Source organism: Morone saxatilis, unplaced genomic scaffold (assembly GCF_004916995.1).
Source record: "Morone saxatilis isolate NCDOM2014 unplaced genomic scaffold, NCSU_SB_2.0 Contig6, whole genome shotgun sequence".
Lineage (NCBI taxonomy): Eukaryota > Metazoa > Chordata > Actinopteri > Moronidae > Morone > Morone saxatilis.
The window spans coordinates 13,956,733-13,969,504 of record NW_023340206.1 but is presented as its reverse complement, the minus strand read 5'-3'; the positions used below and the strand labels follow the sequence as shown (position 1 = coordinate 13,969,504).

Sequence of the window (12,772 nt, the reverse complement as noted above, 5' to 3'; positions counted from 1 at the left end):
TATTATTGTTATTATGTTATATTATATTATATTATATTATATTATATTATATTATATTGCTGTAACTTTGGAGTTTCCTCACTGTGGGACTATTAAAGGAATATCTTATTTTATCTTAAGCCACTTTAACCTGCTCTCACGTGCACGCGCGACCGGAAGTGTTTGGTGTGTTTCCGGCGCGGAGGCGGAGCTGTTTGTCAGCCGGACTGTAAACAGCTAACTGTTAGCTCACCCAGCTAACCGGACTGCAGAGTTGAAACGAAGCAGAAGAAGAAGGATGGGTACGCACGCGCTGACGTCTATCAATCAATCACTGCATGTGATCAATACTGATATCGAACCTGTCTGATAACAGGGTAGCAACCGTTAGCTTGTGTGGTTGTTAGTGAACCGATACGAACCAAACTCCAGCCAAAAAACTGTCACTTTTAGAGTAGTTTGACTTATGGAAGAGTTATTGATTAATATAACACATATTCATCAATAACATGAGTCAGCGGGAGTTGCAGTTTAATTCGGCTCTCAGCAATAAACCAAACTGTTGTTATTTGAGTGAAAAATACAATTAAAACTGTTAATAACGTCGGGTTGTTTGAGCCTAATAACTGGATATTTAGGACTGTTTATTTAATGTAAGACACACTTTATCTTTATATCCAGAGAACAACTCAATGCTCACATCTTAAAATAATCATTATAATAAGAATAATACAAAGAGGAGTTTTATTGGACTGTGTTCATTTATTTAGAAAATATATAAGTTGCTCATAAACAACACAACCTTAAATTGTGAGTTTCTTTAATGGAGTTTGGCTGACAGCTTTATAAAATAATGATCTAAATCCTGTGTTAACCACATTGACAGCTGGACCTTATGCTGATTTAGAGGTCTTGTTGTAATGAATTAACCTTAAATTGTGAACATAAAGCATTTATTAACGTGCCGATTGTATTCACAGACCAGCGGATTAATAGTTCATGTATTGGTGGTAGCAGGTGGTGTGACTCACTAAGGTGTGGCAGTAGTTGCACCTTTACCTGCTGTGACAACACTTTTATTGATTTTAGCTGCAGACTGGATGAAGCTTTCCCAGGTGTTATTACCCAGCAGCCTTTGCACAGGTGTCTCTAATAACAGCGTTAATGTTCATTAATGTGCCTCCACAGCCTCCGCCCCCCCCCTCTCCTCGCTGCGCCTCCTCGTCCCTCCCCTCCGCCTGCTGACGGCGGCGATGTGGCAGGTTGCACGCCAGCAGAGCGTGCGGCATTATGGGATGCTGGAGGACTTTGTTTCCCTGGTAACGGAGGCCGTCCCGCAGCTGCTGACGGACAGGCAGAGGAGTCTGCTGCTGCTGGCGCTCAGAGCCAAAGTGAGAGTTTTATCATTGAACAGCCTCCAGATATTAATCTGTATTATTCAATATTCAAATATTCAAACCTCAGAGTGACACCTTCACTGTGCTCTTGTTCCAGGTGACCCTCTGTGACCCACAGGCCGCCAGCCTGGACAAAATCCACTCTGTCTGTCTGTCTGTCTCCGAGGCAACGGTGAGGCGGAGGACTCTTTATAGTGCGTTCCCACCAAAAGTGAAGCACATACTCGCCCTTTAATCGCCTTAAATAATCCGATTTCACTGATTTAATGACAATAAACGGATCAAAATGACGTCGCGATGAGCAAACAGCTCTTAAAATGCTTGTTTTCTGAATGGAGTCTCTGCATAAACATTAAGGACATACAACTCTTTAATCCCAAAAGTTTCTTAAAAATCAGAATCAATCAAAATCATTTATTGATTGATTATCAACCAACAGCTGTGAGAACCAGAGAGCATGCTGGGAGAATATTCAGCTCAGAAACAACCAGACGCCGTGGCTATTTCTATTAATGTCTATTGATTAATAAATATCCTGCAGATGAATTGATGATGAAGAGCTCCGTTATGTGTCAGTAAACTCGAGGTTGTTTGTGTCCTCAGCAGTCGGACGAGGAGGTCGCAGGATGCTGCTCCGCTCTGTCGACGCTGACCGATAAACTGACAGCGAGTCCGGCGGACAGACGGCGCCTCCTGCAGGTCAGTGTGTGGCACGACGGCGGGTGGCGGCGGCGGCGGCGTTCAGTCCTCTTATAGACGTTGTTTTTCTGTCTGTCGCAGGAAGTCTTCGACCACAGTTTCGACTCCGCCCTCCAGTCGCTGGTGTCTGACTTCCTGTCCAGGATCGAGCAGCTGTTCCCCGTCCCCGACTTCAAACAGGTGAGTACCTTTCCTTCAGGTGCTGCAGAGGTCGGGCAGCGCATGAGGAAATGATTAACATGGATTTAATGACATTAAATAACGCTGTCAACAATCCTCAGGCTGCGTGCTGGCTGGACGCTGCCCCCGCTGGTCTGGAGGACTGCCTGCAGGAGGCGGACAGGGAGGACGTGAGGGAGCTGCTGGCCAATCAGAGCTGTCTACTGGGGCGAGCAACCACCACAGGTACAGGATTAGAAGCAGGTTATTTATTGTTGTTATTTATTGATTATGTGACACTAATTGTTTCCCTCAGTGAGTCAGGACACAGAGAAGCTCCTCCTCTCAGCCTGGTCCCACCCCCTCTTCACCAAACTGACCAATCCGGAGCCGCCTCCCGCCGACACAGAGGTCCAATCAGATCCCGTCCTCCAGCTGGACGTGGAGCTGGTGAAGGTGGAGGTGGTGGTGATGACGGAGGACGAGCAGGAGGACGTGGAGGAGGCCGTGATTGGCCGGGCCGCGTCGCCGGTGGAGCAGGAGACGTCCAATGAGAGTTCAGCGCCGGGCGACGACGACTGCGCGCCCGTGATCATCGGAGAGGACAGGTGAGACACTTCCTCCTCTGTTGGTCCACGCAGCAGCTGCGTCCAACTGCTCACCTTCACCTTGTTTCCTGTCAGGTTGAAGGACTCACCTGGAAACTTTGCCGACCAATCAGAAGACGCAGGTACACACACACACACACCACGACACACACACACGACACACACACACAGGAGACACACACACAGACACACACACACAACACACACACACACACATACAACACACACACACACACGAACACACACACCACACACACACACAGACGCTGCTGAAATGGCTGCTTCTCTTACTCCCGTCCTCTCTTCCCCAGTCGACCAATCAGATCAGGTCCTGCTGCTGACGGTCACAGCCAGACGCTCTGTACAGCATTTCCCCTAATTCTTCAGGGTTTGGCTCACCAAGTGTCCTCAGGTGTGGAAATGTTTCATCTACGCGTTTCTCAGGTCAGTGCGACTCCGACAGCAGAACGGATGTGTCAGTCTGACACAGCGTTGGAGATCTTTCTCCCCCTGCTGTTCTCCAGGGTGATCCGCCACTGCGCACCAACAAGTCCTGCGGGTCGGCCCTGACGGCGACCGGGAGCCTTGAATCTGCAGCTTCAGGAGGAGGAGCCCCGCCCCCCGGAGCCCCTCCTCCCAGAGCCCCGCCCCTCCAGGACGCACTCCTGCTTCCAGTGCAACGCCATCTTCAGAACCAAAGCCGAGCTGCTGTCGCACCAGCGCAGCCACCGGGCGCGGCCCGTCTACCAGTGCGGCCAGTGCGACAAGGAGTTCCACCACCTGTCCAGCCTGACCAATCACAAGCAGACCCACCTGGACAAAGGAGGGTTCACCTGCAGCAGGTGTGACAAGGTGTTCGAGTCGGCCAAGGAGAGAGACGCCCACCGGCTGCAGCACCGGCTGCCGGACCTCACCTGCACCGTGTGCGACCAGACGTTCAGCTCTCAGACGCAGCTGCTGCGACACCTGCAGACTCACTCCGTGGAGGGGGCGGAGCCATGCTACAACTGCCGCTTCTGTGACCAGACCTTCTCAGGTAACTTCCTGCAGGTAGAACACCAGGTAGTGAGGGGAAGTCTGAGCTGGAGCTGAGGGACGAGGGTTCACCTGAGATCTCGCCTGAAGGATTTATCTGTTGCTCATCAGTCAGACAGCTTCCTGACGGGGAACTGAAGCTGTTCTATCTCTCCAAATCCACCAGACTCCATTTTACCTCCCAGAACACAAACACACACCTGCAGGCAGCGGAGCAGGAAACTGTTCTGTGAGGTAAAATCACAGTTTTTATCAAAGGAGTCTGGTGGATCGGAAGAGTCACAGCAACATGAATCACATTGATCAGAATCAACACATGTTGTGATTTTCTGTCTAATATGTTTAAAACAAGCACAGGACAGACAGACAGACAGTTGGTCACAAGTAAAAGTAGTCTGTAAGAAATACTTTATACTGAATACAGCTGAAAGCTCCAGAACAGTCAGTAAGTGGAGTTTATGAGTTGTTTCTGCCTCTCATATTTAACCCCACTCTCCAGGAGTGACCCAGCTCCGCATCCACCAGCGCACGCACACGTTCCGCTCATACCAGTGCGACCAGTGCAGCAAGACGTACGGCTCCCTGACCGGCCTCCACTCGCACCGGGCCAGCCACACCGCCGAGAGCCGCTTCCTGTGCCCGCAGTGCGGCAAGCGCTTCAAGACCCGCGACGGGCTGGAGGGCCACCTGCGCACGCACACCGGGGAGCGGCCCTACCGCTGTCCCTACTGCCCCAAAGACTTTACCGCGCTCGCCGGCCTCAACGTGCACGTGCGGCGGCACACCGGAGAGCGCCCGTACGTGTGCACGGTGTGCGGCAAGGGCTGGCCGTCCGGAGGAGACCTGCAGAAACACATGAGGACTCACACGGGGGAGCGGCCGTACGTCTGCCAGGACTGCGGCAAAGCCTTCTCCATCTCCTGTCACCTGACTGAGCACCGGAGGATACACACAGGTGAGACACAGGGCGCCAGTTCAGGTACAGGTGTGCCAATGAGAGCATGGAACGGGTAATTAAGATACCGTTTTTAGCTTTAATCTGACATAAAACCTTTTTAATGTTTAAATGTCCAGGAGAGAAACCCTTCTCGTGTCCAGAATGCGGTAAATGTCTGCGGAGGAAGTTCGACCTGAAGAAGCACATGTTGTCCCACAGCAGCGTCCGTCCGTACGCCTGCGTTTACTGTCCCAAGAGCTACACCCGCAAAACTCACCTGAACAGACACCTGCTGACGCACCGCGCCGCCGACCACGAGCCGGCGGCGGCCGAGGAGACGGCCGATGACGCCTGATGTCCTTTAAACTCCTTCTCATCCCGGTGCATGTTCTGATCCTGCTGATCAATTTCATCCATCAGGTGGAAATAATGATCGTCGTCTTTGGATTGTGGTGTTGAGCGGCGAGTGGCTGATATGATGTTTATGTTTATATCGGTTTAACTGTTAGTCGGTAATCAGCAGATCTTTTAAATAATTCTTCATTTTAATAAAACATTTCCAAATCCTTCTTTCTTTAGTCCTCTGTAACAGTATTTTGTACAACATTTCTCACTATTTACTGAATCGATTAATAATTAGTCCAGCGTATATTTTAATAAATCATTAATTTTATATTATAATCCGTATTTTCTATCATTTGATCATAAAGTAATCAATGAGGAAAAGAATCTGCTCACAGCTGCTTCCCCACAGTAAAAGTTTAAAGTCTAACTTAACCCCCAAACTCTGCTGCTGACGGTGCTAACAGCGCTAACACAGTGAGCAGTCACTAGAAGCACATTCACGCTGTGTGTAAAAGTTTACCTGTGTCATAAATTCAGCTGCAGGAGCTGGGTTTCATTTCACAGCAGAATATGTAGAATTCAAACACTTTCTGGGGGTTTGGTTGTGGATCGGCGTCCACATTTGTTTGTTTTTCAGACTCTTGTGTAAAATGTTAAAAATAAACTGTTATTTTCATGTTTTTGTGGGTGAAGTTCTGCACTGCTCGGTGTCAGACGCTGTCCAATGGGAGTGCTGCTCAATGTTTGTGTTGCCATGGAGATTTTGTAACTGTGCTTTGTGTATATAAAAGCTGTTGTGTTCAACATTGATGACTCTTTAATTCATCACAAACTCAGCCTGGAAGGATGTGAACAGACTTTATTAGCATCATCTCGCCGCGACGGGCCGAACAGGAAACGCAGCTAGTCGTCGTCGTCATTTCCCGCCTTGTCGATAACCTTCCTCATCCACCTGGTCATCCTGAACAGGTGAGTGTAGAAGCCGTACTTTCCGTCCCGGTCGCAGCCTTCGCCCCACGACACGATGCCCATCTGGTACCAGCGGTTCTCCACCGGGTACTGCACAGGGAACATGAAACCAGGCTGAAGGTCTTAAAGCTGATCAATGAAGTTATTGTCTTTAAATTTAAAGATTTATATTGATCTGCTGTATCTGTGGAAATATATCTTGTAACTATTTACAACAACAACATTATCAGCTGTTATTAAGTCTTTAGAACTGGTTGTAAAGGATCAATAGGAGAGTTAAAGTCCGTAAGATGATGGTCACCTTCATCACAAACGGTCCACCGCTGTCTCCCTCACAGGCGTCTCCACGTTTGGCATCTTCTGGTTTAAAACCTGCGTCACACAAACCAGCTCGTTAACCTCGGCACTAGCACGATAGCACAGTAAAAGTAACTACAGTGTACTTAAAGTACTAAAAGTAAAAGTACTCATTTCAGAATAATATATATGTTGTATTATAATTATTGATTATTATCAATTGAATCTGAAAAGTAACTTAAGCAGAGTGTACAGTACAATATTTGCCTCCAAAATGTAGTGGAGTAGAAGTATTAAGTATCTCAACAAGTAAAGTACTTAAATGTACTTGGTTACATTCCACTGCTGTCTGAGGCTGATGTGAGTTTAGCAGATATTTGGTCATAAACCAACAGACAAACTAATAATAATAATAATGAGAACTATAGTTCAGACCTCCAGGTGGCGCTAGAGGAGGGTGAGTAGGACAGTAAAGGTCAAACAGAACCACTGTTGAACAGCAGAGGTGTTACCAGCACAGAACATGTTGTCTGTGATCCGGACTGATGTGGAGCTGCGGCAGATGTCCTGATCCACGATTGGCAGCTGGATCTGCTGAAGGACTGTGGGTAAATTTCTCGCTGATGGGTTCCAGGTCTCCTTCAGGTTCCCCCAACCGGTAACACGGCCCTTAAAGCCTTCGCTCATCAGCCTGTCGGGAAGAGAAAACCGGCCCATTCAGAACCCGAGATTCAGAACCACAGATCTAACGGAGGGTTTTGCTGCGGCTCTTACGTCATGGCGACCTTCTTGGTGGGCAGGCAGACGGGGTGGATCTGATCGGTGAAGGTGACCGGCCGTCTCAGGTGCAGCAGAGCGATGTCGCGGTTCAGATTTTCCTTCCAGTTGTACTTCGGGTGGACGATGATATCGTCGATCGCTACGATCTTCTCGGTGGCGCGCTCGAACCTGTGAAGTTTGAATAACACTGTCATCAGTCTTCTTCCAGAGAAAGGCCTGAGAGCGTGCGGACAGGAAGTCTTACTTGGCCCTGTTGTGTTTGCCCAGGCGGACCAGTATGTCGTTGCTGGTGAAGTTCTTGTTCCAGGGCGGGTAGAGGATGCAGTGAGCCGCAGTGAGGATCCATTGATCACTGATCAGACTGGCTCCACACAGCAGCTCCTGTGGGCTGCGTTTGTACAGCATCACCTGCCTGCAAACAACAACAACAACAACAACAACAACAACAACAACACATTCAGCTCATACAGGAGAGGGTTTTAATTTCCTTACTGCAGCTCAGAGGTAACGTTTGTACTTCTGTAACCCTCTACTCATCATATACACTGACTATATAGTGTGGTTGCCATGGTGACGGCTTATTGCTTCAAGTGTGGTTACCATGGTGCCGAGGCCACCTCCGCATCATCGCCCCCGACGATGCGTTTGTCTCTGTACGATTCCAACAGCTCCGCCTCCTTGGTGTCCGCTCTGTTCATCTTCTCAAACAGGGGGCGCACTCCGCACTCTGCCACACAACCAGCCGGTAAAACCAGTTAACCAACCAGCAAACGCACTCGTTTAACAGGTTTATTAAGGAATCCGTGAACCAGTTAACTTAAAGCAGCAGTTAAAGGACCACAATAAACCGGTCATTGAACCAGGTAACCAACCAGTCTCTCCTGGTTTAGACTCACCGCTCTCTCCTTCTCCGAAGGTACGAGGAGAGAAAAATATTTTCTTTTTGGGCCCCACCACGGATCGCTCCCTGCCTTCTGTCTCTGACGTCGTCTCCTCACCGAGCAACGGGTCCTCTGGCAGACAGACAGGTGGACACACAGACAGGTATAATAACCAGGGTGATATTCTGCAGTAGTACTGGTACACGCTCGCAGTATTTACCACACAGCTCGAGGTCACAGTAGTCCACCGTCACGTTTCCAGCAACCTCCACGTAGCACCAGGGGCCCTCGGGGTCACTGTCGGGGTTACGGCACTTGTTGCCGTCCAGACTGACCTCGGGGATGAACTCCTTGTCGAGGCTGAGGGCCTTCGCCTCCGGGTGCGACCACTGCAGGCAGGTGTGGCCTCCGAGGGTAGCGGCCAGCTCCCCGATGTAGTCTACGCCATAGTTTGGTAAACAGACGCCAGATTTGGTTGGTTCAGGGGCCAAAGTGGGCGCGACAAAGTCTTGACCTTCAGAGAGGAAGAGGGAGAACGTGTTAACGTACCTGTAGGACTGAGTCTGTACCTGGAGGACTGAGTCTGTACCTGGAGGACTGAGTACTCGCAGGGTACTCACCACATTGAGCCGGGCGATCGCAGCTCTCGGATGTTGGGTCTTTGGGAAACACCAGGTCCACTCGAACGGTTGTCGGGGTTGACAGAATTCTTGTGCATGTTGGTCTGTTCCCGTTTAAGCATAAATTCCCTACAGACAGACAGACAGACAGACAGACAGACAGTGATAACTCATTTAGAGATCACAGTCTGTTATTACGTTAATGGGTCATTAATTGGCACGCTCTACCAAGCTACCTTATTATGGGATGTGGGAAACATGTGATTTCCAGTTCTGACACTGTCGGCCTGATTCCTGTGATGTTGATGTTCCTTCCATAGTTCACTCCTGTTACCGAAATAACACTGACCTACACACAGAACACCACACAACAGACACACACACACCACACACACACACACACAGACACGCACGCACCACAGACACACACACAGAACACACACCCACAAGGACCACACACACACACCACAGCACACACAGACACACACACACACACAACAGACACACAACCACACACACACACAGACAACACAGACACACGCCACACACAGGCACGCACACACACACAACACACAGACACACACACACACAGACACACGACACACACACACACACACACACACACACACAGACACACACACGCACACACGACACAAACGACACACAGTCAGTGTACTCTTCTTTGTCTGTGCTTACTTTTTGTGCATATTTAGTGATTTACCTTCATACATTGTCTGACAATGTTGATGTCCTGTTTGTGTTCTTATCTTCTGAGTTCCTTCACAGTCTGAAAGACAGACAGACAGACAGACAGACAGACAGACAGACAGGTAGTTAGGGGTTTGTGTACTCTGGGTTGTGTGTGTGTGATCTGTTGTGGACTTTGTTCATGTTCGCAGTTCAGCACAAATGTGATTAAACCACAAATTCAACTTTTATCTCCAAATGTTTGAATTCAGAAACTTAAACAACCAGTGACCACCTGACTGTCGTCCTCTTTAACTTATATTTATATACTTATTTATTTTATATCTAAATATATTGGATTGGTTTTACAATCAATATGTCCGTTTCTCGCAGTAGCAGGACTCACCGAGGTATTTCGTCCAGAATTTTTCCTGAACAGAGAGGAGAGAGTTTCTGGTTAGATTGTACACTACATCAGTAACTAGAGTAACTAGAGTAACTACAATAACTAAAGTAACTACAGATACTACAGTAACTACAGTAGAGTGAATGTTATCAGAAAAGAGTCGTACTGTTTTGTCCGTCTGTTCGAACACCTCTCTGGCTTCTTCGTGGTCACAGATTTCCTCGACACACTCTCTCTCCAGATTCCCTAGTATGAAATAATATGAAATAATATGAAACAACAACAACAACAACAAGAGCCCCGCGTTTAGATAGATTAATATACAGTAAGACATGGTTTATTATTTGTTAATAATCAGTATCTAAGTAACTGAAGCTTTAAAATGAATGTAGTGCAGTGAAAGGAATTAATTTAATGATCAGTGATCGGCTTAAGTTCAGTGTCTCAATATAACAATGTATTGATTCCTAATGCCACCTTTATGTATTTCTATTCAGTAATTTACGAATAATTTTACCCGTTAGCCATCTTATACAATTCTGTCTGTATTCTGGATTTTTAACAAGCATAAAGACTTCAAATGAACCCAAATGCTGAGATGTTGAGGCGACCCCTAGTGACAAATATTAGATTTGAGTACAAGCAACTTATTTATTAGGTTAATTAAGGTAACTGTACTTAAAAGTGTATTACAGATACAGAATTTATCTGAATAAAATAACTTATTCGTGCATCTTCTTCATACAAATGTTTCCACTCAGGTTTTCTCAGTTTTCTTCTACTAAGGCAAATTATGACATTACTTAATCAATTATCAAAATGGTAGCCAATTCATTTTTATAATGATATAAAGTAAATTTAAATAAAATGAGTCACTGGAACAAACTGGAATTATATCACCAAGTTCCACTTAGTTGCTTTTACAATTAATGTTTGATTCCTCTAATTTAGATGTTAGGATTTATATTGTGTAGATGTACAATGACACTAATATAAGTGCACGTCTGTTCAGAAAATTAAATAATGAATTGATTTGAGTTCAAAGTGTCCGGGAAAACACTGAATTGGTCAATAAAGTCTTTATGCTTGTTAAAAATTAATAAAAACTACATAATACAGAGAGAATTGTATAAAAAGTTCCCTAAACAGGAAATAATATGCTCAAAAATTCTGGTTTTACACAAACTTCCTGCAGTTCCTCAGTTCACTGTTTGGGTTCAATGTAAAGTTTTGATTATGATATAAAATATCTATAAAATATGTCACTGAGTCAGTTTACTGACTGATAGAAAATAATCCCTTGAGAATAAATGTTCAGAAATAAAACACAACAATAACACAGCACTGATTAAACTGAGTTCTTCTGCATGAGTTACCTGGTTTCACCTCCTCAAACAGCTGATTGGCCCGACGGCTCCTGACCAACACCTGCGAGGCCCGCTGACTGCTGAGGAAAACTACAGATGGACCAGAATTAGATATAAGCAAGTGCACTATTATCTGTATCTGTTTAATTAACTACATTGTCTGTACTCTGAGTGGGCGGGGCTAACTAACATTTCACATAAACTCAGCTACCATTGGATCTTTCCTGATCTTTCCTGATCCAGGCCTTTCTTATTTTCTCTCAGCACAGAGAGTAAAGAGCAGTGGTGAATAATATGACTGTATATATTGCAGAAATATTCTGTGTTTTGTGGTGTAATTCAAACATTCCAGTCATTATTTACCAGGACTGTTTAATGTCGTTTTAAGATGTGTTTCTACTATTTTGTCCACCCTGTTAACAGCAGTGAGGGTGAAGTAAATATAAGAATCACCTCTCTGAACATTTTTAACAAAACATTAAACATTAAAACCTAATAATCTGACCTCTCCATGTACATGTGTCTTTATCTGACCTCCGCAGCTGTAAAGTACTTTAAACTGCAAATACAGTTGTACAATTAAACATAGATTAATACTGCTTTATACAACCACGGTCACTACTGTACTACAAATACTACTTACTACCAGTATTACTACTTTTGCTCGTACTTTCTGACTACTACAACTACAGCTACTACGTGTGCCAGCAGTAATATAAAGCAGTGGAGGTACCGTGCTCTGACAGGCAGCTGTGCAGGAGGAACAGCAGGAGAACAGCAGCTGGTTTACACGTTGGTTCCACCATGATCCAGAACTCCAAGCAGAACCTCAGAACCAGATCCAGCAGAGTTCCTCTTCAGTCTGTCTCTCTCTCTCTCTCTCAGTCTGTCTGTATGTCTGTATGTGTGTGTGTGTGTGTGTGTGTGTGTAGGGGGTTATTGACCAAAGGGTCAAAGTATGCTGATGAGTCGGACTGATGTTTAATGTGGACCATGTTTACTTTGACTCAACCAACAATTTGCAGTACATGTACACAACATATACTGCTGTAGTAGCGGTAAATCAAGAACCAGAATAAGACAAGACAGAAGTTTAGGAAGTATAAATACACAAAGGTGTCCGTGGTGTGGAATGATTCAAAATAATAATAACAATCAATTCAAATTCACCTCAAATGCATTAAAACTAAAGTAACGAGCCAGTTTTTAATCTGTTGAAAGTTCAGATATTTGTGTAAAAATGTAGAAAGTAAAAGTAAAAGTCGTCAGAAAAATAAGTAAAGTCCACGTCTGTACATATATGTATACGTGTGTGTGTATATATGTTCGCCATGTTTCTACAGTAGCCCAGAACGGACCACTGGCTGTAGTTTTGTGAACAACATAGTTACTGCTAGAGTTTTAATGGTCCCAAAAATAATGCCTGACCTTTTTGTCCGAGCCCGAACCACAGACGCAGTTTATGGGCAGTTTTGGGCCTGACCTGAACCTGACATTCTCCTTTCAATAAATAAATCATTTATCATAAGGTACATTGTGTGAATGCATTATGAATAAAAAATATTATATATATTTAAAAAAATAAAAAATACAAGTCTGTCCGAGC

The 12,772-nt window shown here is 45.7% G+C and overlaps 4 protein-coding genes across 4 annotated transcripts in view; 2 read left to right on the top strand and 2 right to left on the bottom strand.

The window, feature by feature from the left end:
• LOC118339719 (target of Nesh-SH3-like) overlaps nt 1-141 on the bottom strand; it is a gene marked incomplete at its 5' end in the record, with an annotated part of 9,495 nt that extends 9,354 nt beyond the window's left edge. Inside the window, one exon of the mRNA XM_035677417.1 lies at nt 131-141. Within this exon, the coding sequence (XP_035533310.1) occupies nt 131-141 (11 nt within the window). The remainder of the gene's footprint in view (nt 1-130) is intronic.
• Nucleotides 142-164: 23 nt separating this feature from the next.
• LOC118339718 lies at nt 165-3,221 on the top strand. Its single transcript, XM_035677416.1, has 9 exons — nt 165-281; nt 1,168-1,370; nt 1,474-1,548; nt 1,980-2,075; nt 2,157-2,255; nt 2,357-2,480; nt 2,551-2,842; nt 2,918-2,964; nt 3,154-3,221. The coding sequence occupies exons 1-9, from the start codon at nt 278-280 to the stop codon at nt 3,219-3,221; spliced, it is 1,008 nt and encodes a 335-aa protein (XP_035533309.1). The 5' UTR covers nt 165-277.
• Nucleotides 3,222-3,415: 194 nt separating this feature from the next.
• Nucleotides 3,416-5,965, top strand: LOC118339717 (oocyte zinc finger protein XlCOF6.1-like; the record flags this gene model as incomplete). Its single annotated transcript, XM_035677415.1, has 3 exons — nt 3,416-3,878; nt 4,377-4,832; nt 4,952-5,965. Coding segments are annotated over 3 exons (1,137 nt in total), but the record flags the coding sequence as incomplete, so codon positions are not given.
• Nucleotides 5,966-6,003: 38 nt separating this feature from the next.
• f2 (coagulation factor II (thrombin)) lies at nt 6,004-12,070 on the bottom strand. The gene is given in 16 exon segments (XM_035677414.1): nt 6,004-6,218; nt 6,430-6,500; nt 6,938-7,116; nt 7,200-7,373; nt 7,450-7,617; nt 7,806-7,932; nt 8,102-8,218; nt 8,307-8,600; nt 8,717-8,835; nt 8,943-9,055; nt 9,428-9,463; nt 9,465-9,493; nt 9,800-9,824; nt 9,966-10,045; nt 11,176-11,256; nt 11,900-12,070. Coding segments are annotated over 16 exon segments (1,842 nt in total). The 5' UTR covers nt 11,973-12,070; the 3' UTR covers nt 6,004-6,062.
• Between the last annotated feature and the right edge of the window lie 702 nt (nt 12,071-12,772).